Below are 22830 nucleotides of genomic sequence, written 5' to 3'. Positions count from 1 at the left end.
AGAGAAAATGGAGTAAGAGATTGAAATGGAATTAAAAGACCGTCAAAATGAGGCATTTGTACACGTTAGCGTTTAATTATGCTTTATGATGTTTGAATCTGTCACTGAATGTACGACAGCCCTACAGGTTGGCAGTTTATAACCCCCTCACGATGTGGTGTCCCCCCTTTGTTTTGCTAGCTCACGGTGACATCACACGTGGGCGTGGTTATCTGAGTGGAAGTCTCTAGCAGTTCCAAAGGTCTCATGCCTATAAGAAAGCATTGAATGCAGAGGGAGGAATAAGCAGTGGGGATTTCCAGGCTGGGAGTATAAATACAGCTGACACTCGTCTCAGCCGACAGTCACAGAACAACGCGCTTCTGTAGAGCACTTCCGCCCGTTCTCCTTCTATTTCTAAGTGCGACATCACCGCCTGTCAGGTGCATTGGTCCCCGATCCTCAACATGACGGTCACCGTGAAAGCCTATCTGCTGGGCAAGGATGAGAGTCACAAGGAGATCCGCCGCTTCCAGCTCGAGCTGCCAGTCGCTGGCAAAGGGAAGGCGGCCTCTTCCGGGTCCAGCTGCGAGATCCTCGCTAACAAGGTGACAGATGTCTTCCAGGGCCTGAAAGGGGGAGCCTTCCAGATGTTCTACAAAGGTGAGACGCTCTGTCCATGAAATGTAATCGTTTAGCTCTTTGGTGCCCTCATACCCAAACTTGACCTTTATTCTTGGCCAGAAATGTGTCCCACTAGACTAGATGGAATCATAATGGCTTGGCATAGGAATGACCCCCCCCCCCTTCTTGGAAGATGCCAAGTGTCATGTCAAGCAGGGAGTGCCAAATGGCCACTTGTTTATGATGTTTATTAAAGGGGGTGGTTGACCTTTACTTTAACTTTTAAATATGTTATGGAATGGCCCAATTCTAAGCAACTTTTCAATTGGTCATTTTTTTAATATTATTTTTATTATTTAATTATTTGCCTTTTTGGTTTGAACTCTCTCCAGCCTTCAAATGCTCTGTAAGGCTACAAATGTATTGTTATTGTTACTTTTTATTACTCCTCTTTCTATTCAGACTCTTTCCTATTCATATTCCAGTCTCTTTTATTCAACTCAATGCATGGTTGCTAGGGGAATTTGAACCCTAGCTACCAGAATGCTTTCAAATGGGGGTCACTGACCCCATCTAAAAACAAATGCCTTGTAAGGCTGCAAATGTATTGTTATTGCTGCTTTTTATTACCCCTCTTTCTATTCAGGCCTCTCCTATTAATATTCCAGTCTCTTATTGTTATTTTTTTTCTTTTTATGGCTTTTGAATTACTCGTCTTCTTCTGACTCCAGCTTTCAAATGGGGGTCACTGACCCCCCAGCTAAACGCAAATACTCCGTAAGGCTACAGATGTATTGTTACTGTTATTGCTACTTTTTATTCCAAGTCTTTCTATTCAGGCCCTCTCCTATTCCAGTCTCTTTTATTCAACTCAATGCATGGTTGCTAGGCTAATTTGAACCCTAGCCACCAGATTGCTGAAATTGCAAATTGGAGAGCTGCTAAATAAAAAGCTTTTTCTGATAATTTCAGCTTTCAGATGGGGGTCACTGACCCCATCTAAAAACAAATGCTCTGTACTGCTGCAAATGTATTGTTATTGCTCTTTCTATTCAGACCTATCCTATTCATATTCCAGTCTCTTGGGGGCCCATTTACTAAGGGTCGAAGTGAATTTTCGAATTCAAAAACGTCGAATTTCGAAGTAATTTTTGGGTACTTCGACCATCGAATAGGCCAAAATTCGATTCGAATTGAAAGAACTTTGAATATTCGACCGTTCGAAAATCGAAGTACTATCTCTTTAAAAAACTTTGCCACCTTAAACCTGCCGAATTGCTATGTTAGCCTATGGGGACCTCCTAGAAGCTATAGCCAGTATTTGGCTACATTTTTAGAAGTTGAAGTTTTTTTTTTTTTAAATCATTCGATCGATCGATCGAACGATTTGAATTCGATTGAAACGGCTAAATTCACTCCAAAAAAAAACTTTGACTCGAATTTCTAAGTTTTACCACTTTGAAAAAGTACTGTCTCTTTAAAAGACTTCGAGACTTCGCCACCTTAAACCTGCCGAATTGCTATGTTAGCCTATGGGGACCTCGTAGAACCCATAGCCAGTATTTGGCTACGTTTTTAGAAGTCAAAGTTTTTTTTTAAAATTGTTCGATCGATTAAATTGTTCGATTTGAATTCGATCGAAAACGGATAAATTCACTTCGACTATCAAATTTCTACAATTCGATGGTTGAATTTAGAAGTTTTACCACTTCGAAATTCGACCCTTAGTAAATCTGCCCCTTATTGTTATTTTTTTCTTTTTATAGGTTTTGAATTACTTGTCTTCTTCTGACTCCCAGCTTTCAAATGGGGGTCACTGACCCCAGCTAAAAAGCTTTTTCTGCTACTTTCAGCTTTCCATCTAAAATGATCTGTAAGGCTACACATTTATTGTTATTGCTACTTTCTATAACTCATCTTTCTATTGTGGCCTCTCCTATTCATATTCAGAGGTGAATGACCCCTTTAATAGTATGAGCTAGTTGCTGTTCCCTATGTTACAGAACTACACCTCTCTGCTAGCTTATAGGCTGGACAAATGTAGTGAATTGCAACATGGGATGTGCAACAGGTAGCCAGTGCCTGGGATACATTTTAGGAAAGCTGCCTATTGTGCTTGTTGTGTTACTGTGCTCACACAGAATCAGAAGTATTTTTGGGTACAGCTAGTGGTAGCAGCACATACTTGTACTGCAATTATAACCTGTGCTTAACTAGGTGTGGTCATGTCATCTGAGTGAATCACAGTATAATGTTGATATTTCCTAAGGAGCAATAAACAGCCCCAAGGCCAGAGAGCAGTGAAAATTCAGTGAATGTGCTAGGGCTGTTTAAAGAGAGTAATAGAGATTGGTTTTCAATTTTTTATTATTTGTTTTTTGAGTTCTTTAGCTTTTTATTCAGCAGCTCTCCAGTTTGCAAATTCAGCAGTCAGGTTACTAGGCTCCAAATGACCCTAGCAATGATGCATTGATTTGAATAAGAGACTTGAAGATGAATAGGAGAGGCCTACATAGTAATAACAATACATTTGTAGCCAAACAGAGCATTTGAAAGCTGGAAAGAGTCAAAAGAAAAAGGCAAACAAATAATGAAGACATGGCTGCAATACAAGCGTTACTATAGTGGCACCTTTGCATAACAAATCTGTAATCCTACAAATATGATAGGGCTATGCATTATTTAAAGTAAGATCACGTGGGAGACTGCCTTTTCATAATTTGGAGCTTTTTGGATAACAGGTTTCCAGATAATGGATCCCATACCTGTACTATGTAACAGAATAACAGAAATATAACAGACCGTTACCATTTTCTAAACATTTCTTGAGCCAATAGTTTTGTCTAGTGAAGAGTCACATATCTGTGTGCCCAGGATTTGGATGAGCAGAACTCTCATGGGTTATGTGCACCACTTACAAATATCTTTGTACTTTACATACTAAAAATAAAACATGGCTGTTGTGCTTTGTCACCATCGCTTCGTGAAGGGACAGGCCACCTTGTGTTTGTTTTGTTGGTGTTCTCTGCGAGGGGAGTGGCAAAGATTGTGGGACAAAGGTCTGCTGTTAACAGTCCATAAGATCATGAAAATACTTTTTGGCTTTCAGAAATGTGGAAATTTCCACGCTTACTGGATGTGGGTACGTTAAGACCTGATTAGTAATAGCTACAGACTGAAATTGGGGGATGCAAGTTATGCAATAAGGAGTTATGAAAGGGATTGTTCACCTTTTAGTATGTTATAGAATGGCCAATTCTACGCAACTTTTAAATTGGTCTTCATTATTTTATTTTATTTTCATAGTTTTTTAATTCTTTGCCTTCTTCTTCTGACTCTTTCCAGCTTTCAAATGGGGGTAACTAAAAATAAATACTCCTTAAGGCTATTGTTATTGCTACTCCTCTATTCAGGCCTCTCCTATTCATATTTCTGTCTCTTATTCAAATCAATGCATGGTTGCTAGGGTAATTTGGACCCTAGCATCCAGGTTGCTCAAATTGCAAACTGGAGAGCTGCTGAATAAAAAGCTAAATAACTCAAAAACCACTAATAATAAAATATGAAACCCAGCTGCAAATTGACTTAGAATATCACTCTCTACATAATACTAAAAGTTAACTCAAAGTTGAACAACCCCTTTAAGCAGAAACTTACCCTGAAAGGGGCCACTAATTTACAACCCTAGCAGATACTATAATAACTGCCCAGCAGTATTTATCCAGTGAGATGGGTCTTCTGAAACTCTGTACTTTAGGCAGGCCCAGACTAGCAATTTGTGGTTTGTGGCAAATGCCAGAGGGTTTGCTGTAAGATGCCATAGAAAGTCACTATTTATTTAGCTGGTGGGGACTTTGCACTTGGAATGCCAGGGCCTGTTTTGACTCCCAGTCCAGACCTGACCTTAGGGCACCTATACTGGCTTGAAAAATCCCAGTGCAAAGGTTGTTGCTTCCCACGCTCTGTACCGACAGAGACATCCGTAATGATCCAGGACTTCCATTTCTCTAGAGCAGCTAACTATCTTAGATGCTGTTAGGCCATCTTTTGAGTGCTGTGACTCTGCACATGCTCAGTGTGATTGTGATATTTTTTTATTATGTCTTATTATAAATTATTGGTTTCTGTAATTCTATGTAATAAATGTGAGGCTAAATGAATGATTAATTAGCCTTCTATTGTAACTGTTATATTATATATACATAAAATATAATACATTGTATTAACCCAATGTTTGTTTTTGCAGATGAAGAAGGGGACCTGGTTGCATTTTCTACCGATGAGGAACTTCATATGGGCCTTTCTCTGCTGAATGAAGATGTGTTTCGTATTTACATTAAAGGTATCTGATTGTTTAAGTGAAATAATACTTCTATGGACATTTTTAGTGCTAATTTACAAAGATTTAGTAAGTGATAAATTATACCAGTGCATTGCCAGTATAATTCATTCAGCACTTAGTTGTGAACACACCACTCCCAGTTAGAAAACTAAAGCAAAGAGCTGACTGTTTGCTGTGGGCAACTGCCCTGGTGCAATTTAGCAACTAGCTGTAACCCCATGATTCACATATAGCCTGTGCTAGTTGCTTTCACTCAGGAATTTTGTCACAATGGCAGTATTCTGGTTCTGGGTATTTTGAGGCCTTTTATGTTACAAAGTAAATATGGTATAGGTTTAAGAAAATCTAGGACTGGATCTCATAGCATTGTAAGTAAGTGAACTAGATATGATTGCAGTTTAACAAGATATAACAGTCCGTTAATATGATGTAGAGAGTGATATTCTTAGACAATTTGCAATTGGTTTTAATTTTTTATTATTTGTGGTTTTTGCGTTATTTAGCTTTTTATTCAGCAGCTCTCTAGTTTGGAATTTGAGCAATCTGGTAGCTAGGGTCCAACTTACCCTAGCAATCATGCATTGCTATGAATAAGAGACTTGAATATGAATAGGAAAGGCCTAAATAGAAATATGAGTCATAAAAAATAGCAATAACAATACATTTGTAGTCTTACAAACATTTGTTTTTGGATGGGGTCAGTGACCCCCATTTGAAAGTTGGGAAAGAGTCAGAAGAAGAAAAAGAAAAATTATAGACCAATTGAAAAGTTGCTTAGAATTGGCCATTCTATAAAATACTAAAACTGCACACTAACCTGATAATGTTGCACTTTCAGAGAAGAAAGAGTGCAAACGTGATCATCGTGGACACTGCGGGCAGGAAACCCAACAAAACGTTGTTCACCCAAACGTGACCTGTGATGGATGTGATGGTCCTGTAGTGGGAAACAGGTTTAAGTGCCTCATCTGCCCAGATTATGATCTATGCAGCACTTGTGAGAAGAAAGGAATCCACAAGGAACACAACATGATCATGTTCCCTACCCCACTGGTAAGCTCTACAGCTTCATTGTGAAGAATCACAGAATTCACACTTCCGGGTCCTTGTGGCAAATAATATCATGTTTATCTTGCCTGTAAAACAATGCTATGATCTCTCTAACCCTTAGGCCAGGGCCAGATAATGGCAGATCTCCTCCTGCGTTTCCCTCGCTAACCCACTGCGCTTCTGTTCCGCACCCCAAAGCATTGTTTCTGCTCGAGTGTAGGCACATGCTGCAGATTTTGGAGCTGAAAGGCGACATTTTGCATTTCTATGAAATCCGCCCTGTCTCTGCCGACGGAGAATCCACTGCAAGGGGAGCAGCAGGGCAGCGGATTCACCGTCTGCAGAGAATCTGCTATGCGAAACATTGTCTGGCCCTAGGCTTACTAAACGGTTATATAATACTGCTCGGTGTAACATGATTTCTCCCATAAGCATGCATATAGCCCACTTTCATTAGTTATCTGAATTATATGCTTTGGCATGTTTTACCTTGAAATACTGAAATTTGTCTGTTTTTCAGGTCTATCCACGTGGCCGTTGGTTCCGTAAAATGCACCATGGAGTTCCCAATTTCCCTTGGATGCAGGGCTGGACTGTTCCACCCAGAGGATACCCCTGCCACAAATATCAGCAGGCCCAAGAAAGCACCCCTCCTCAGAATGAACCCCCTGCAGAGGAAGGTAAACTTGTGCAAATGAAAATCTCTATCTATCTATCTATCTATCCATAAAAGTTCATGTCAAGACGTGTGATGATCGATAGCATAATAATAAAAGCCATTCCCTTTCCAAAGCTGCAGCCTCCAGTGACCCACAGTCTTCTCAAAATCCCAATGTTGACTTCCTTAAAAATGTGGGAGAGAGTGTGGCTGCAATGCTGAGCCCCCTGGGTAAGTACCATTATTAAATCAACATTATACTGACCAATTCTACATTATGAAAACAATAAATGTTTTGTATGGCTACTTATATTAATAAAAAGATTGATCCTATAAATCTTGCCCACTAATGTAACAAAATGATTGTCCTCTTTGATCTCCTGCATGAATGATCCCACCCCACGGACCAAGACTAGCGTTGTATTTTTTTAAATGACCAATTGTTTGAAAAAGAAAAGGTAGTGCTGTATATGTGAGGTTTTTTTGTACTTTTCGCAGGCATTGATGTGGACATTGATGTTGAGCATGGTGGGAAAAGGACCAAAGTTTCGACTTCACATCCCTGTTCTGTGGACGGAAACTCACAGCCAAACAGCTCCAACTTTTTCATGGAAAGCCAGGAAATTGGCAGCCGATCTGACTCTTCACCTAATCTCATGGAAACTGAGCAAATCGCAAAAAGAATGAAAGATATTGCACTGAATTCTTCTCTTCCACAAGACAATGTGAGTTGTTCTGTGCCGTCCTTTAAATTTTTTCCATGTAAGGGATTAAATGTAGATCTCAGTCATACTTCCTACTACAGATCAAATCTATACAAACTAAATTCTAAGATAATAGTCCTGTCCTGGTTAGTAGTTTAATTTCTACTGTGTGATGCCACATACATTAACAGGTATATATATATATATATATCTATAGTCAACTACATTAAATGTTTTGCCTGCTATATTTTCATCAGGAACAAGGGGAAAACAGCAACGGCACTGCAGTGGGTGATGACGACTGGACTCATGTCTCATCCAAAGAAGTTGATCCCTCCACTGGTGAACTCCAGTCCCTTCAGCTCATTGAGACAGGCCAGCCATGTTCCTTAGATCCAAATAGATCCTCTGCTGTGCCCACACACGCACCTACAGGACTGAGAGAAGCTGCCCTTTATCCACACCTCCCACCAGGTAATCTCTTTTACCAGTAATACATTTTTTGTATAATGTATAAGACAAAAGCCAGTATCAGTAGTTTTTTAGTTTAATATTCTCTAAAAGAAACAATGGAGGTGCTGCTGCTCATTACACAATAGAGGGAAAATCACTGAATTTCAAACATGAAGGCCACATACAAAACTTTAAAGGGATACGTTGTAAAATAATTGCCCCTTTTTAATGTGGCAGTTTTTTGCCATAATTGAAGTACAGATTTCATATACTCATATTTTATAACTTCATTTTCTTTTTTTCTGCCAAAGACAACACTCCACTATTGTGACCATCTTACGCAGAGACCTCAACAACTAGTAAAAAGTACAGCAGATTTTGGGATAAAGCAGACATCTAAACTTTTTCAGTGCAGGCCCCTTTACATTGTTTGGTATGCTGTAGAAACAGGCAAACGGAAATGATCAGATTATTTTTTTAGTAGGCATTAGACATTTCAAATCCATATTCACTGGTCATTTTTTGTGTTTTCTATATTTTATATTTTGTGCTGCTCGTGTCTATTTTCCTCTGTAAAACGTTCTCTAGTTGTTAGGGCCACACGGGCCCTAGGATCTAACGGCAGAATGGAAGACAGGGTTTATATGGATTAATTACTTTGTCTTAAGTGTTTGCAGGTGCTGATAAAGCATTGTAATAATATTATTACGTGACTCATTGTTGCATTGTACTTTCTTATACAGAAGCAGATCCTCGCCTCATAGAAACCCTTTCACAGATGCTGTCCATGGGCTTCTCAGATGAAGGAGGGTGGCTCACTCGGCTCTTGGAGGCAAAACAATACGATATTGGGTCTGCTCTGGACGCCATGCAGTCTATCCGCCACATTCCTAACTCCTAAGCAATACATTGAGTTTAACCATTCTGTTGTTCTATTTCTATTCCTTGTATTATCATATGTTTATTAATGTAATCTGACTTCACACACTGTTGCGACTTGCGGAAACAAGGGAGACAAATCCTTTGTTTCTGTTGGAAGTTAAATAAAAGTTTTTGTTCCTGCTCTAGAGCATTCATTTATTTTAAGGTATAATTTCTATGATTTTCTCCTTCCAGAGTCAGTCAAGCAAAGGATACTGTTACCTGACAAATATTACTGAGTATGTAAAGTAAAATAAGAGTTACCTTTAGTACCACTTTTAAATGTGCCTGTGTTATAGTCTTTATCCTGGTAATGAACATAAAATCACTCTTTTCAGAGTGTGCTGTTCCTGTACGCAAAATAACATTGCTCAATAAAACTTTTATTCAACACATTTAAAAGTCAATTCTGTGTTTCATCGGACCTCTGTTCTTTTTCCTTCAGGTGGAGCTGGCTGTATTAAGCACTTTTTTCTAGCCCTAATAACCTTATGTCCATCCTGATAATTTATTTAATATGGAATTAGGCCTTGTTGCCTTTCTCTGACCCCTGACTGTGCCTGTGACTATTTTGCACTGTATATAAACCCTTAAATAACAGAGAAGCTATGAAAACAGTTAAACCTTAAAGGTGTTGTATGAGGTAGAGAGTGATTATTCTATTCATAAGGAGGGGGTAAAGGTGAGGGTGGTAGAAAAAGACAAGACATAGAGAGGGCAGGGCTTAAAGGGGTTGTTCGCCTTTAATTTAAAGGGGTTGTTCACCTTTTAGTTAACTTTTAGTATGATGTAGAGACTGATATTCTGAAACAACTTGCAATTGGTTTTAATTTTTTTTACTATTGCGAGTTTTTGGTTTGGAATTTCAGCAATCAGGTTGGTAGGGTCCAAATTACTAATGCATTGATTTGAATAAGAGACTGGAATATGAATAGGAGAGGGCCTGGATGGGAAAATGAGCAATAAAATGTAGCAGACAATTAATATGTAGCTTTAGGGCTCTTACAGACGAGCGTTTTTTAGCTGCGCTCCCCTGCGTTCCGTTTTTCGGCGTTCAGCCGCAGGGGAGCGCAGGGATAGACGCATTACATTTTTTCCAGTGGGGCTGTACTCACACAGACGCATGTAGGCGCCGAACGCAGGAAAAATGCAGCATGTTGCGTCTCAACCTGCGTACACGCCTGTGTGAGTACAGCCCCATTGGAAAAAAATAATGCGTCTATTCCTGCGCTCCCCTGCGGCTGAATGCAGGGGAGCGCAGGTAAAAACTCTCGTCTGTAAGAGCCCTAATAGAACATTTGTTTTTAGATGGGGTCAGTGACCCACAGTTGAAAGCTGGAAAGAGTAAGAAGGCAGTGAATATCGTGCCTATTTAACCCGAGCAAGGTGCATACAAAAAATAATGGCAAAACTTGCTTTAAATTGCCATATTAAGCACCCTACTGGACCCTACACGGAATTAAGCACCCTACTGGCGACTTATACCACAGTTGCGATGGTACATCGCTATCCTCTTTACATGAACACTTATTCACGGATTTATCTAGATTGATGCTTCGTGTTCTTGCCCAAAAATTCATTACAACTGGAAACAATTGGTGGCTTCTATCAACAGCGTGCACGCAGTTTCCCTCATTGTATTGTATCTAATAGTGAGAATCAATAGGGATATTGGGATCCCCACCCCCCAAGCAGCGCTGCTTATTTTAAATGGTTTTAGTAATTTTGGCATGGTGATAATAAATATTGCTTTTTAATTCAACTACTTTTGTATGGCCATTGGTTATCTAGTATTGTCTAATTGCATTTGGAGGTTAAGTTCCATATTGGTGTGGGTAAATAAGGCAGTGAATAATTACACAAACTAAAAAAAAAATAAATAAATACCAATTGAAAAGTTGCTTAGAATTCACAATTCTGAAACATTCTAAAAGTTAACGTACCAGGTAAGACTTGGACATTTATTGGCACAGTACAAAAAAACTCCCCAGACCAACAATATGCAGCAGAATCCATAGAAAAACACAACCTTTCGCTTCCAGGTGTTAATTCCCTTCTAGGGCTAGGAGATCCAAAACTGTTGGAAAGAGTCCCCCTACCACAGTTACGCCTAGGAGGTATGGACGTCCTATGGAGGGGCACTTAAAGCAAAACTATAGCCCCAAAATGAACACTTAAGCAACAGTTTATATCATATTAAGCAGCATATTAAACATTTTTACCAAACTGGAATATATATAAGTAAATATTGCCCTTTTACATCTCTTGCCTTAAACCCCCATTTTGTGATGGTCTGTGTGCTGCCTCAGAGATCACCTGACCAGAAATACTACAACTCTAACTGTAACAGGAAGAAGTGTGGAAGCAAAAGACACAACTCTGTATGTTAATCGGCTCATGTGACCTAACAAGTATTGATTGTTTGGTATGTTTGTGTGCACAGTGAATTGTACGATCCCAGGGGGCGCCCCTTATTTCTTAAAATGGCAATTTTGTATTTATGATTACCATTGGCACATGCTACTAAAAAAGTATATTATTATGAAAATGGTTTATTTACATGAAGCAGGTTTTTACATATGAGCTGTTTTATTGGATATCTTTTTATAGAGACCTACATTGTTTGGGGGGTATAGTTTTCCTTTAAAGGAGAACTAAACCCCCCAATAAGAAAAGTCCCTACCTACTACCCTAGATAGTCCCCCCCCATAGTCGATTACCCCTGAAAGTGCCCCTAACACAGTACTCCCATGTCGGTGCAGAGTATGTGCAGCGAAGCTCATGGGCACCATCTTCTGGCTCTCTGTATTCTTCAGGTCCTCTTGCTTTCAGCAAATTCCGGCATATTTGGTGCATGCCAATACGGCATTCACTTAAGGAAGAACATAATAAATGTTAACTCAAAGGTGAACAACCCCTTTAAAAAAATGCATAGAGACATACCTAATACAAAAAATGTGTATGTCAGTATATACAGTAGGTGTTACTTAACAAAAAGATTTACTTTAAATATTCCTTGTGTGACTGAGCTGTATTGCTTGATGCCCCATATTAGCTATATTTAATAAAGCTACCTATATAAATTAATTTTGCATGCTGCATTGGGGTTACTCATTAGTGCTGGCAAAGTTTACAGCAGTCTGGTAATCCATGGCAACAAACCTTCCTTTCATTATTCCTAAGAAAACAAAAAGTCCAGGCCCCCAATGACCTTACCTGTAACTCCCCCACGTGTCCACAGCCGCACCAACCCCTCCATACAACTGCCTGCTCTCAGTGGATGGCAAGCGACAGAGGAGCAGAAATCATATGGCAGACCCCACAACCTCCCTTCCCCGAGGGCCCCCCAGCTGTCGTGGTCCAAGTCTGACCATCATTGCAATACACACAAGTGCTACCCTAAACAGTCCTATATTCAGAAGCAAAGTTGGGGGTCACAGACACAAAATGTTGTCCCCTGACTTGTAGCTCATTCTTTGTAGCGACTACAAATGGATTTCATTGTTCCATGGGATGCACCACAAAGGCTACAGTTTGTAGCATAGCTCACCCTCATAGGAAGCAACAAAATCTAATATTTTAGCTTGCTATAAGTATATGGTGTTACTTTTAGATTATAAACTATCGGACACCAATATCTACAGAAGTAAATCTTGTTTTACCCAGCCATAAAGTGTCCCTTCATGGGCTATACTGCACAAGCAACTTGCCGCTGGCTACTGTAGCAAGTAAAACATCCAATCCTTTGCTATGGGGACATTCGGCACTATGATGCCTATTCTGTGTAGTCTGCCCAATAGAAAACAATAGAACCTAATTTTATTAACTACAAGTTGCTAATGAGGCCCAGGGCTCAGGACTATGCCACATGAGCCGTAGATACAGCGTGGGGGAAAAGACAAAGTTTTAGTCAGTGTGACTTCTCCTGTATAACATTTATTTCGACCATCATTCGTAGCAATAGCATGTAGAGCACAGTTAGCATGCATTACTAAAGCCACTTGGGGATTTGAGTTGTTACGTAACAATATTCATTTAGTTTCAACAAAAATGCCTAGACAAATGTCATACAAATGACACTTTATATGCTGTAATTTGTACTTCCCCTTGCACTTGCATTTTCTAGAGATTAAGATGGATTACAATGAGTGATGTGTTTTATTTGTGGCAATCTGAAGGTTAGATAAGGGGAAGGCATTTGCAAGAGTTTAACCCACCTCCCTGGGTAGGACAGATTTACTGCAGGCGACAAATCTTTCCATGTGCCAGTGCCCTTACTGTTTTTGGGCCAATATTATAATTCATTGTCGTCTCTGTCAGCTTTCTACCTCCACTTTTATATTATTATTATCATGTTCCAGAATTAGTTATTCCAAAAGATTTTCAATTGGTCTTCATTTTTATTTAGTATGGTTATATACTGTAATTAGTATTATCCCTATGCTGCCCATATGCAGCCTGCAACTAAAAATGCTATCTGGTTGTCAGGGTCACTGACCCCAGCAACCTAAAAACAAATTGTCGGTAAGGGTTCACTTTTGTTATTCTTATGATTATTTATCTTTACAAGTCCTTCCCTGTTGATCTTCCATATTCTCCTGCAGCCTGGTTATTAGGGAAACTGCTCCGCTTCGTATTCCGAAGTCGCCCAAAGTTTCCTCGTGAGCGCCGCGCGTGCCATAGGCAACTTTTCATTATAGCCGGCGCAAGACAGAGGGAAGGCGTTTGAGTCGCCCAAAGAAGAGGCGATTAGTTGCCAGGCGACTAAATCTCCTTGAATCGCCGGGTGCACCGTTACCCTAAGAGGCCCGTAACAAAAATGGAGAAATTTTAAAAAATCGCAAAAAATCGCAAAATAATAATGCAGACTGCACATCGTCCATGAATATTAACATCTTTACCATACTTAAAGTGAACTACCCCCTTAAAACAGTATGAAATCTGCTTGAACGTGTAATTAGCAATTAGGGGCATGGCTGCTCAGAAATTATTACAGTCTGCACGAATGATCAGAAGGTCTACAGGGCAGGGACCTTCATCTTCTTAATACTAAGTACTTAAGCTTTAATGAAACTGTACTTTGTATTATTTGTATTTATTATTGTATTGACCGCTGTTTGTTCTGTTAAGGAATTGGTATGCTGTACAGTGCTGTATACATGAGTAGTGCTATATAAATAAAAATATGCATACATACATACATTAACTCTCTGTCAGGGGTGTAACTACAGATAAAGACCCTGCAGTTACATGGGACCCTGGAGTGTAGAGGGCCCAAATAAATTAATATATTGTCTTAAAAAATTAACCAATATTGTGGGGCCATAATTTGAATTTGCTAAACCATATTTGGCATGGTAATTAATTAATTGCTTTAGGGCTCTTACAGACAAGCATTTTTAGCTGAGGTCCACTGTGTTCCGGTTTCATGCGTTCAGCCGCAGTGAAGCGCAGGACTAGACGCACTGAATTGTTTTCTATGTGGCTGTACTCACAAAGACACATGTAAGCACTGAACGCAGCTTTAGGCTATACTGCCTTCTCTGTAGCCATGTATTAGGGCTCTTACACATGGACGTTTTTTTTCTGCGCTCCCCTGCGTTGGGCTTTCTTCCGTTCAGCCGCAGGGGAGCGCAGGAGTAGACACACTCAATTATTGTGAAGGGGGCTGTACTCACACAGACGCATGTAAGTGCCAAATGCAGGTGGAACGCAGCATGTTGCATTTCACTTGCGTTCGTCGCATACATGCGTCTGTTTAAATAAAACCCACTTCACAATAATTGAGTGCGTCTACTCCTGCGCTCACCTGCGGCTGAATGGAAGAAAGCGCAATGCAGGGGAGCGCAGAAAAAAAGGCTGCGTGTAAGAGCCCTAAGGCATCAGAATTAACTGCCAAATAACTTTATGGCAGTCTGGGGTAAGATTATAACTATATCCCCCTCTTTCATAATATGGGTAGAAGGTAAGTGTACAGGAAGAAGTAAGTGTAAATCTCACACTAATCTTTGCTCCTTATAGCGTGGTCCACTGGACCATGATCTGGGACACTACAACGTTTGTGTAATCCTACAACAATCTGTAACTGGTTAATTAGTTTGAGGATGGGGCAACTGATAATTAACAGATGCAGAGCTCCTGTTGTTGATTACGATTTTGCTGGAAAGGGGTGTCCCTTGATCTAATAGTATAAAAGCCTGCTCTTCTGTTGGAGGGTATACTGGGAGCTACTGTCAAGATGAGGGGACATGCAGGCTCTTGGGGTTTAGTGGTTGCATTGGGGCTCTGTTCTTTGCTTTCTTGTGTTCAGGGATTTTGGGATGGATTACACTGTGGGCCCACAAACATGCAGTTTTCAGTCCCTTCGCTTGTACAAGATGTTGCTTTTGTGCTGTCAGCTGTGGGTGAGTATGTTTGCATTAAACTGCCCTTCTATGAAAAACTGGGTTCCAAAGGGTGTAACTGGCTTATCCAAAAGGGGTCTTGATCTAGTGCAACATTGAGGGGTTAATCTCAAGATAACTTACAATCTGGGGGTGAAAGCCTATTTTTAGTGTCTGGGTTTCCTTGGAACTAATATTGGTGGTTGTATAAGTAGACGCTCTTTACTTTTAATGAGTAATGCAACCATGATATGACATGTGCCTCCCAAACTTGCTTTGTTTATCTGTATTATGTAGTGCTGATGTTTAGCAGCACATTAAGGGGTTTTACATTGTTCACATCTGTCCCTTCTCCAGTGAGAGTTTATTGTTAAAGGGCAAGTCAACCCCAAAATAAACATTTGTCGAATAGCATGATTTTAAGCAACTTTCCAATATGCATTTATTATAAATGTCCAGTGCCTGAAGTTATTTGTAAAAAAATTGCTATTGAAAGCATTATTTGCTTAACTCCTGGTTGTTCCTCTTTAAACAATGTTGCAAGCAAATGTCTGTTAATCAGTGTCTTAGACTAGATCACCAGTCTGGATTTCAGAAAAGGTCAGACAGACCCTGCTTTCAATAGCTACAAATTTGTAATGTGTACTGCAGAGTTACTTAGAGTTGTTTCTCTTACAATTAATGTTAAAATAATGTTTTGGGTTTAATGTTCGGCTTCACACTTTACACACACACTATTCCATTTATCAGAAGCCAACTAGTCAGTTTTTTGGTGTTTGGTAGAGTACACCAAGCTACAAGAGTACGAGAAGGCACCAAATCCTAATTTTGATGCATATAGTTGATGGCTATAGACTTTTGATTACACAAACAATCCACTGGTTTTCTTAAGGACCAGGTAGGAGAAGTACATTTTAAAGGGAGGTGCATTATTGGGCATCCCATTAATTTTTTTTCCTTTTAGAAAAAGTGTGTGTGTGGGGGGGGGGGTAATACTGTTGTGCTGCCATCTTGCTTACCTTTCTAGGCATCCTTTGGGAAACCTTTGGATTTTAATCAGTTTAAATCTGAGCTAGGGAGGTAAAACTTGGGTGGTGGTTCTGAACATATTGTTTCCCTCCAGTGAATTTGCCTTTACTTGTCTTTTTAAATGTAAAATATATGCACAGTGTGATTTATGTCCCTTGATAAACTTGTCATGGGTAAAGGGCCAAATCAGGGTGCCCCTCTGTTTCAAAGTTCGAAGCAATAATTCTCCCACTGTCACCAAGAAAATGCTAATGCATTTGAGTCTATATAAGGTGTTTCAACTAAATCCTGCATTGGACCAATGTTCTGTCTTGATAACACTTGCCTTCACTGTTTCTGTATCGATTCTGGATAAAACTGGTACATAACCTGAATGTCACCATAACAACATAGTTTATATTTACTCCCCTGGTTCCTGTACGTCATCACTGCTGTAGATGTCAATTTAGTGTGTGTGGGTTTGTATTTATTTTTTTTTTAAAGCATGGGGAAGGGGTTGCAATAGAGGCCTACAAATAGGAAGTTTAATTCAAAGTCTAACCTCTTAACATCAGGTGTGGTAATGTACACTCCTAGAATATAGCAAGAAATAATGGCCTGTATTAGGGCTGCCCTTGGTGGGCACGTGGCTCATGTATTTCTACTTGAATATATTTTACACTTAGTACTGTACAAGTCTTGCTGGAACATCCTAGAAAGTCTTCAGCAATATAACTGAATATATAAATATCTGAGATGCCTAGCTTAGTGAACATTACAACTAACCTAAAATAATAGAAGCTTGTTTAATTGAGTAGTCTGGGGCATGCTGGCCCCTTTATCTTTCTGTATTAAGTTATGCAGCCCTGGTCTGTTATAACTGTGTAATCTTTATAGATCACACTGGAAAATCTCACTACCTTGCCAATAACACTGCTTGTGGTACCTGGGTAGGACAGAAATCAGATGGTTCGCTGGTGGTTGATGCTGCCTACGATGGGTGCTTTGTTCATGAGGAGGTGAGTTTGGCTGTAGATAGTAATTCTGCTACTGTAAGTATCTGACCTACTGTGCTGCAACCATGTTTTGTTTGTGGCTCTTAGAATGGTGACCATGTGATGACGGTTAGTCTTGAAGAGGTAATAAATGGACATGTTGACTACCATAAACAAGAACTCAAGTGCCCAGTCATGGAAGGTAAACTTTTTTTTTTTTTATTAAGATTGGCGTGTAGGCAGCCATCACACGTCACTCTGGTCATGTGCTTTCAGAAACAGCCAGCACTTTAGGATGGAACTGCTTTCTGGCAGGCTTTCTCCTACGCAATGCAACTGAATGGAGTCGCAGTGGGACATGGGATTTTTACTATTCAGTGCTGTTCTTGTATGTACCAGGCAGTTGTAATCTGGCTACTTTCCTATTCTGCTGATTGATGGGGGAGGAGGGTGATATCACTCCAACTTGCAGTAAAGAGTGACTGAAGCTTATCAGAGCACAAGTCACATGACTGGGGCACCTGGGAAACTGACCATATGACTAGCCTCAGATTTCAAAACTAAATATAAAAAAAATTAATGGGAGGCTTACATGGAGTCTTGCTTCTACACAACTGTAGCTCCGAATATATCACAGCCATGAATTTCTACACTCCTGCAACATTTCTGTAATCTATGTTGACCCTCTTTTGTTCTTAATTCCACACTGTGACCATAGATGAGGGATCCTAGCAACCAGTTGATAAAATATTTAGAAAAAAATACTTCAAAAAGTATGGTAGACCAACTTTTAAAGGAGCCATAGCAAATATTATTATAAGGATAAGGCTATGGTCTTTTCAAACTTGTGAGTACTCTGCTCAAGCTAGACATATCTCTACCACTTCCTTCTATAGCTATGGATGTTCCCAGCCCAGATACATGTTCTGCCATCAAGAGAGAAGACAGGCTTTCATGTGCCAAGGCTCCTGTATCACAAGACCTCTGTCAAGGGTTGGGTTGCTGTTACACATCCAGTGATCCTACAATGCCTTGTTACTATGGGAATAAATGTAAGTGAGAATGATTGAGCTGTTCTACATTTATGCTAACGTCACCTTTAACCATTGTTGGAAGCAGATGGGGGGGGGGGGGGAAATAATACAACTGGCCCCATAAATCCAGCTTGTTGCCAAAAGAGATCAACTTAAGGTTGCGACTTCAATAACCTTGGTTTATAAATAAGGATCTAACCAGTATTGATCTTGGTTACAGAGGCTTTGAAGGGAGTATTCGCAGGCCTGGATTTGTGGAAAGGCGGCCTGGGCCTAGGGTGGCAGGACTTTAGGGGGGTGGCATGTTGCCCAATCACACCCACATTGGTTCAAAAACACTAGGGGTGTGATAGAGATACAATCACTTTTTAAATTCCCTGTGCGCCAATCCCCATCACTCCAGTCGATGAAAATTTGCATGAATAAAGGGGAGGGGACAGGGGCGACGAACGGCAGTGGGCCTAGGGGCGACGAACGGCAGTGGGCCTAGGGGCGCCCACTATGTAAATCCGGCCCTGAGTATTCGGTGCTAGATTTACATGGTGGGTGCCCCTATGCCTGCTGCCGCTCATCCAGGCCTGGCAATTTGTGGGGTCTGGCAAATGCCAGTGGGGCTGCTGTAAGGTCCCATAGAAAATCCATATTTAGTGGGCTGGTGGAGGACTATTTGGTCCTATGTGTACTTGGAATACCAGGACTTATTTTGACGTTCAGGCCTGTGCTCATCACACCTGTCCTCTCCCTTGAGCACAAATTTTCATCTGGTCAGGAGCACTGGGGATTTGGTACGTGGGAAATTTAAACTATTCTCATGAGCAGCCCCAGAGCTTTCGAACCGATGTGGCTGGGCGGCATGTCCCCCACTAAAATCTTGACAGCCTTGGTGGTCTTTCCACAAATCTGAACCTGAGTAGTTTAAAGCCCTACTAACTGTTGTACCTGAAGTCTTAATTTCAAAACACTATTTACAGATTTACTTTTAACATGGAAAAGTATTAACCATCTTCCCTGGGCCATGATTATTGTAACTAGATAATGTTGGCTCACCTCTATCTAAACTGCTATATACTCTTGGGAATTTCATTCTCAAGGACCTTCACTGACCAGTATGGGTTCATTCTCTTAACCTCCTAGTGACTGCCCAGTGCTCGACCGACAACAATATGATGGTTGCCATTTCAAAAGATCTGACCAAACCTTCATTGTCCCTGAATTCCATCAGTGTGGTTGGTGTGACTCAAACCTCATGCCAGTCGCTGAGTGTCTCCAAGACTAATGCCTTCATTATGTTCCAGTTTCCTTTGTCTTGTGGAGCCACAAAGCTGGTAAATATCATCCCTGGCATGTCATATTAACCTAACCTTTAATGGCCATACTGCAAGTGTGTACTAATTTATTCTTAAACAGAGCAAACCGTTGTAAGACTGAAACTAACAACCATTTATTTCCATCAGATGGATGGCAATGTAATCACATATGAAAGCACATTTGTTTCAGCTAGAGACATAAGAACCTGGAGGGGCTCTTCAATCACTCGGGACAGCACAATGAAGTAAGCTTCTATGGATATTTATATGCAAGTGCTAACCATATTATGTATAACATATGCACTAATCTAATAGGGGTGTTTGACTTTATTTTTTTTATTAAAAGGTTAACTGTCCGGTGCATCTATGGTAGAACTGGAATTGCTCCTTTGTTAAAGGTTGAGGTATACACTCTTCCGCCACCGCCTCCTATCTCTACCCCTGGGCCTCTTATGCTGGAGATGAGAATTGCTCGTGGTAAAATTATTTTGCTATTTTGAATTGTTCAGCTAAACTGCCCACACTTTAAATCTGAAGTATACAAAGTTCCAAAATATAGCTAGATGTCAAACCTTGCTTGCAAAAGTACTACATATAAATTTTTTTTATTATGCAACTAAAGCTTGCCTTTAAGCCAAGAATTCAAAAAGAAACACCTGTTTTGAGGTCACTGAGAGCAACATATTGCTCACAAGCCACTGGTTGGGGGAACGCTTTCCTTGCCTCATAGGCAGAGTACCTGAAATACCAGTAACACCTTCTGGTCTTTAACTGGTAGGGATTATAGGCAGTTTCCAGCACAAAACAGATTCCTAGGCCACTTCAGGACCTGGGTTAACTCTTTGACAGCAAGAAAGGTGATTCGGCACTGTGTAGGCTTACTTATCTTTTTGCGGTTACAGACATGCAGTATACTACTTATTATGCTGATGGAGACTACCCAGTGATCAAGATACTCAGAGATCCTGTTTATTTGGAGGTTAGAGTACTAAGGCGGCTGGACCCAAACCTGGTGCTTGTGTTAAACAATTGCTGGGCTACACCCTCCACTGACTCTACTGCACAGCCGCAATGGCCTGTCTTGACAAGTAGGTAAGTAGTCATATAAGTCAGTGAGGCATTGAGCCTCCTGTGATATCAGAGGAAGACCACATAGTCTTGTGTATCATACAGCTATAGGTTTTTAATTGACTTGGAAGCCTAAGGGCTATAAACATGGGCATACCTGCAGTCATGTGGGTTTTCTGGAATGCAGCAGTTTATTTATATATATATATATATATATATATATATTTTTTTTATTTTTATTTTTTTTTTATTTATTATAATTTTTTTATTTTTTTTTATTTATTATAATATTATATATATATAATTTTTTTTTTTTTTTTTTTTTTTCCTCTGGGGACTGCAGGTACAAACTTTGTGTGTAAAGAGCCCTTAAGCTAAATCACTATTTTGTCTCTCGCTACACTGCAGCTTTGTGGTGCATTTAAACATCTATCTGGTTCTAGATGCCCCTTCCCTGGAGACAACTATATCACACAGATGATTCCTGTTGGTGCTGCTACCCAAGCTGTACCTTTCCCATCTCATTATCAACGCTTCTCAATTAGCACTTTTACATTTGTGGATGGAACTACACAGCTTCCTCTTGGTGGCATGGTAACAATTTACATTTAATCCTGCTTCATTTCGCTGTAAATGTCTAAATATAATTTTTTTTTTTTTTGTCTTGGGCTAGAACAGGGGTGCCCAAACTTTTTGCAACGAGGGCCAGATTTGGTGAGGTGAAAATTTGTGGGGGCTGACCATTTAGCCCGACATTCTTTGAACTATTAACATTAAATTACAGGAATCGAGTAATCGTAGCAGTAATATTTGGGCACATAAAATTATCTGCCACTTGGTCTATACTGCTGCCTTGTGTGCTGAAGGTGTTGGCAATAGACATGTACTGGAACGTAGTGACGCTGTACTTTAGTTTACTGTACTGGCACATCAGTACGTCTTGACACCTTCAGCCCTAAAGAAATATGGGAAACCGGCGGGTGTCTATTGCCAACACCTTCAGCACACAGGAGCAGTATAGACTAAGTGGCAGATCACTTCAATACTGTGCCCAAATATTACTGCTATGGGATTCCTGATTGTGCTGGGGGGCCTTATTTCATGATGGAGGCTGAGGACCAATTTAAATTTGAAAAAGGGCTGCAATTGGTCCCCGGGCCGCACTTTGGACATGCCTGGGCTAGAATATATTGGGCGCTTTACCTACCACTTATAAATATAATTAATTTTTTTCCCTACAGGTTTACTTTCACTGTAGTGCTTCTGTGTGTATCCCATCTGCTGCTGACACGTGCAGGATTGTGTGCAACACAAGAAAAAGTAAGTTGACTGGACAGGAGCAGATTTTCATTAAAAGTAGCTAGTGATGTACTATGGGTAAAAGTGTGCTGCTCTGAGGCTGAACAAAATAATTCTGTAGATAAGCTTGTTACAATACTACAGAGACACTATCTATATAAAACTGCAACAAATACAGTGCTGGCATACATCAAACAAAGCCTGGCAAGTGTCAAGATCCTAAGCTTCCTACAACAATAAAATGATGGTTTCACATAGGGGACTCTTCAAAGCTGCATCAAACTTGCTTGTGCAAAAGTTGGAGTTATGCATTTTGGGGCACCCACAAACCTCCCTCTGTCAGTGGGATTCACTTTATGACACTAACTCTGCCCTGGCTAAATGCATGGCCTAAGCACTAGGTGAGTAACCAACAACACATTGAACCTAAGCTAATCAACCTCTTAAATGGCTCAGCCTTTACCATGACACTCCAGAAGGGCTTAATTTGTGTTGTGATGCCTGACTAGTGCACTGTCATTCTTAGGAAGAATGGCTGAAGAGAGCCCTGCAGTATATCCTCTGGAGACCACTGTGACCTCTGATGGACCCGTTGACTTCATTGATGGAGAAGAAAAGCGTACAGAAACAGAAGGTAATATTATTCACTCTTCTTCCCTTATCCTTTACATGACTGAGAACTGAACTTGGCTTTTCTCTTCTGCTTAAGGCGTTGTCGGCTTTGGTTATCCAGTATTGCAATGGGCAAGAGGAGCAGCAGCCATAGGAGGTGTCTTGACTGTTACTGTAACTTTTATTGGTCTCTGGATACACTATAGGAATAGGAGCCCAAAGACTCATGATGTAAATGCTTGAATAAAACAATCTTTCAAGAGATGTCTGGACTCTGGTTTCAGTAATGCAGAGTATAACTCACCCCCCCCATCCCTATTCACTGTGTCGAGATTTATTTATTTTCTATTCCATAAAGCAAACGCCATAACACAAGCCTGTTAAAGGAGCATA

General features: G+C 40.3%; 2 protein-coding genes across 2 annotated transcripts; both read left to right on the top strand.

Moving 5' to 3' along the window:
• The first annotated feature begins 342 nt into the window (after window positions 1–342).
• sqstm1.L (sequestosome 1 L homeolog) lies at window positions 343–9126 on the top strand. Its single transcript, NM_001086451.2, is given in 8 exon segments — window positions 343–642; window positions 4850–4945; window positions 5784–5998; window positions 6516–6675; window positions 6789–6884; window positions 7152–7378; window positions 7615–7831; window positions 8554–9126. Coding segments are annotated over 8 exon segments (1365 nt in total). The 5' UTR covers window positions 343–446; the 3' UTR covers window positions 8712–9126.
• A 5837-nt stretch (window positions 9127–14963) lies between these two features.
• Window positions 14964–22701, top strand: zp4.L (zona pellucida glycoprotein 4 L homeolog). Its single transcript, NM_001096946.1, is given in 12 exon segments — window positions 14964–15135; window positions 17020–17141; window positions 17226–17319; window positions 18014–18169; window positions 19286–19476; window positions 19606–19703; window positions 19805–19935; window positions 20361–20550; window positions 20970–21120; window positions 21768–21846; window positions 22352–22459; window positions 22535–22701. Coding segments are annotated over 12 exon segments (1632 nt in total). The 5' UTR covers window positions 14964–14969; the 3' UTR covers window positions 22681–22701.
• The last annotated feature ends 129 nt before the right edge of the window (window positions 22702–22830 follow it).

The sequence above is a fragment of the Xenopus laevis genome, chromosome 3L, assembly GCF_017654675.1.
Source record: "Xenopus laevis strain J_2021 chromosome 3L, Xenopus_laevis_v10.1, whole genome shotgun sequence".
Taxonomy (NCBI): Eukaryota; Metazoa; Chordata; class Amphibia; order Anura; family Pipidae; genus Xenopus; species Xenopus laevis.
This window is presented reverse-complemented; position numbering and strand designations above follow the sequence as displayed.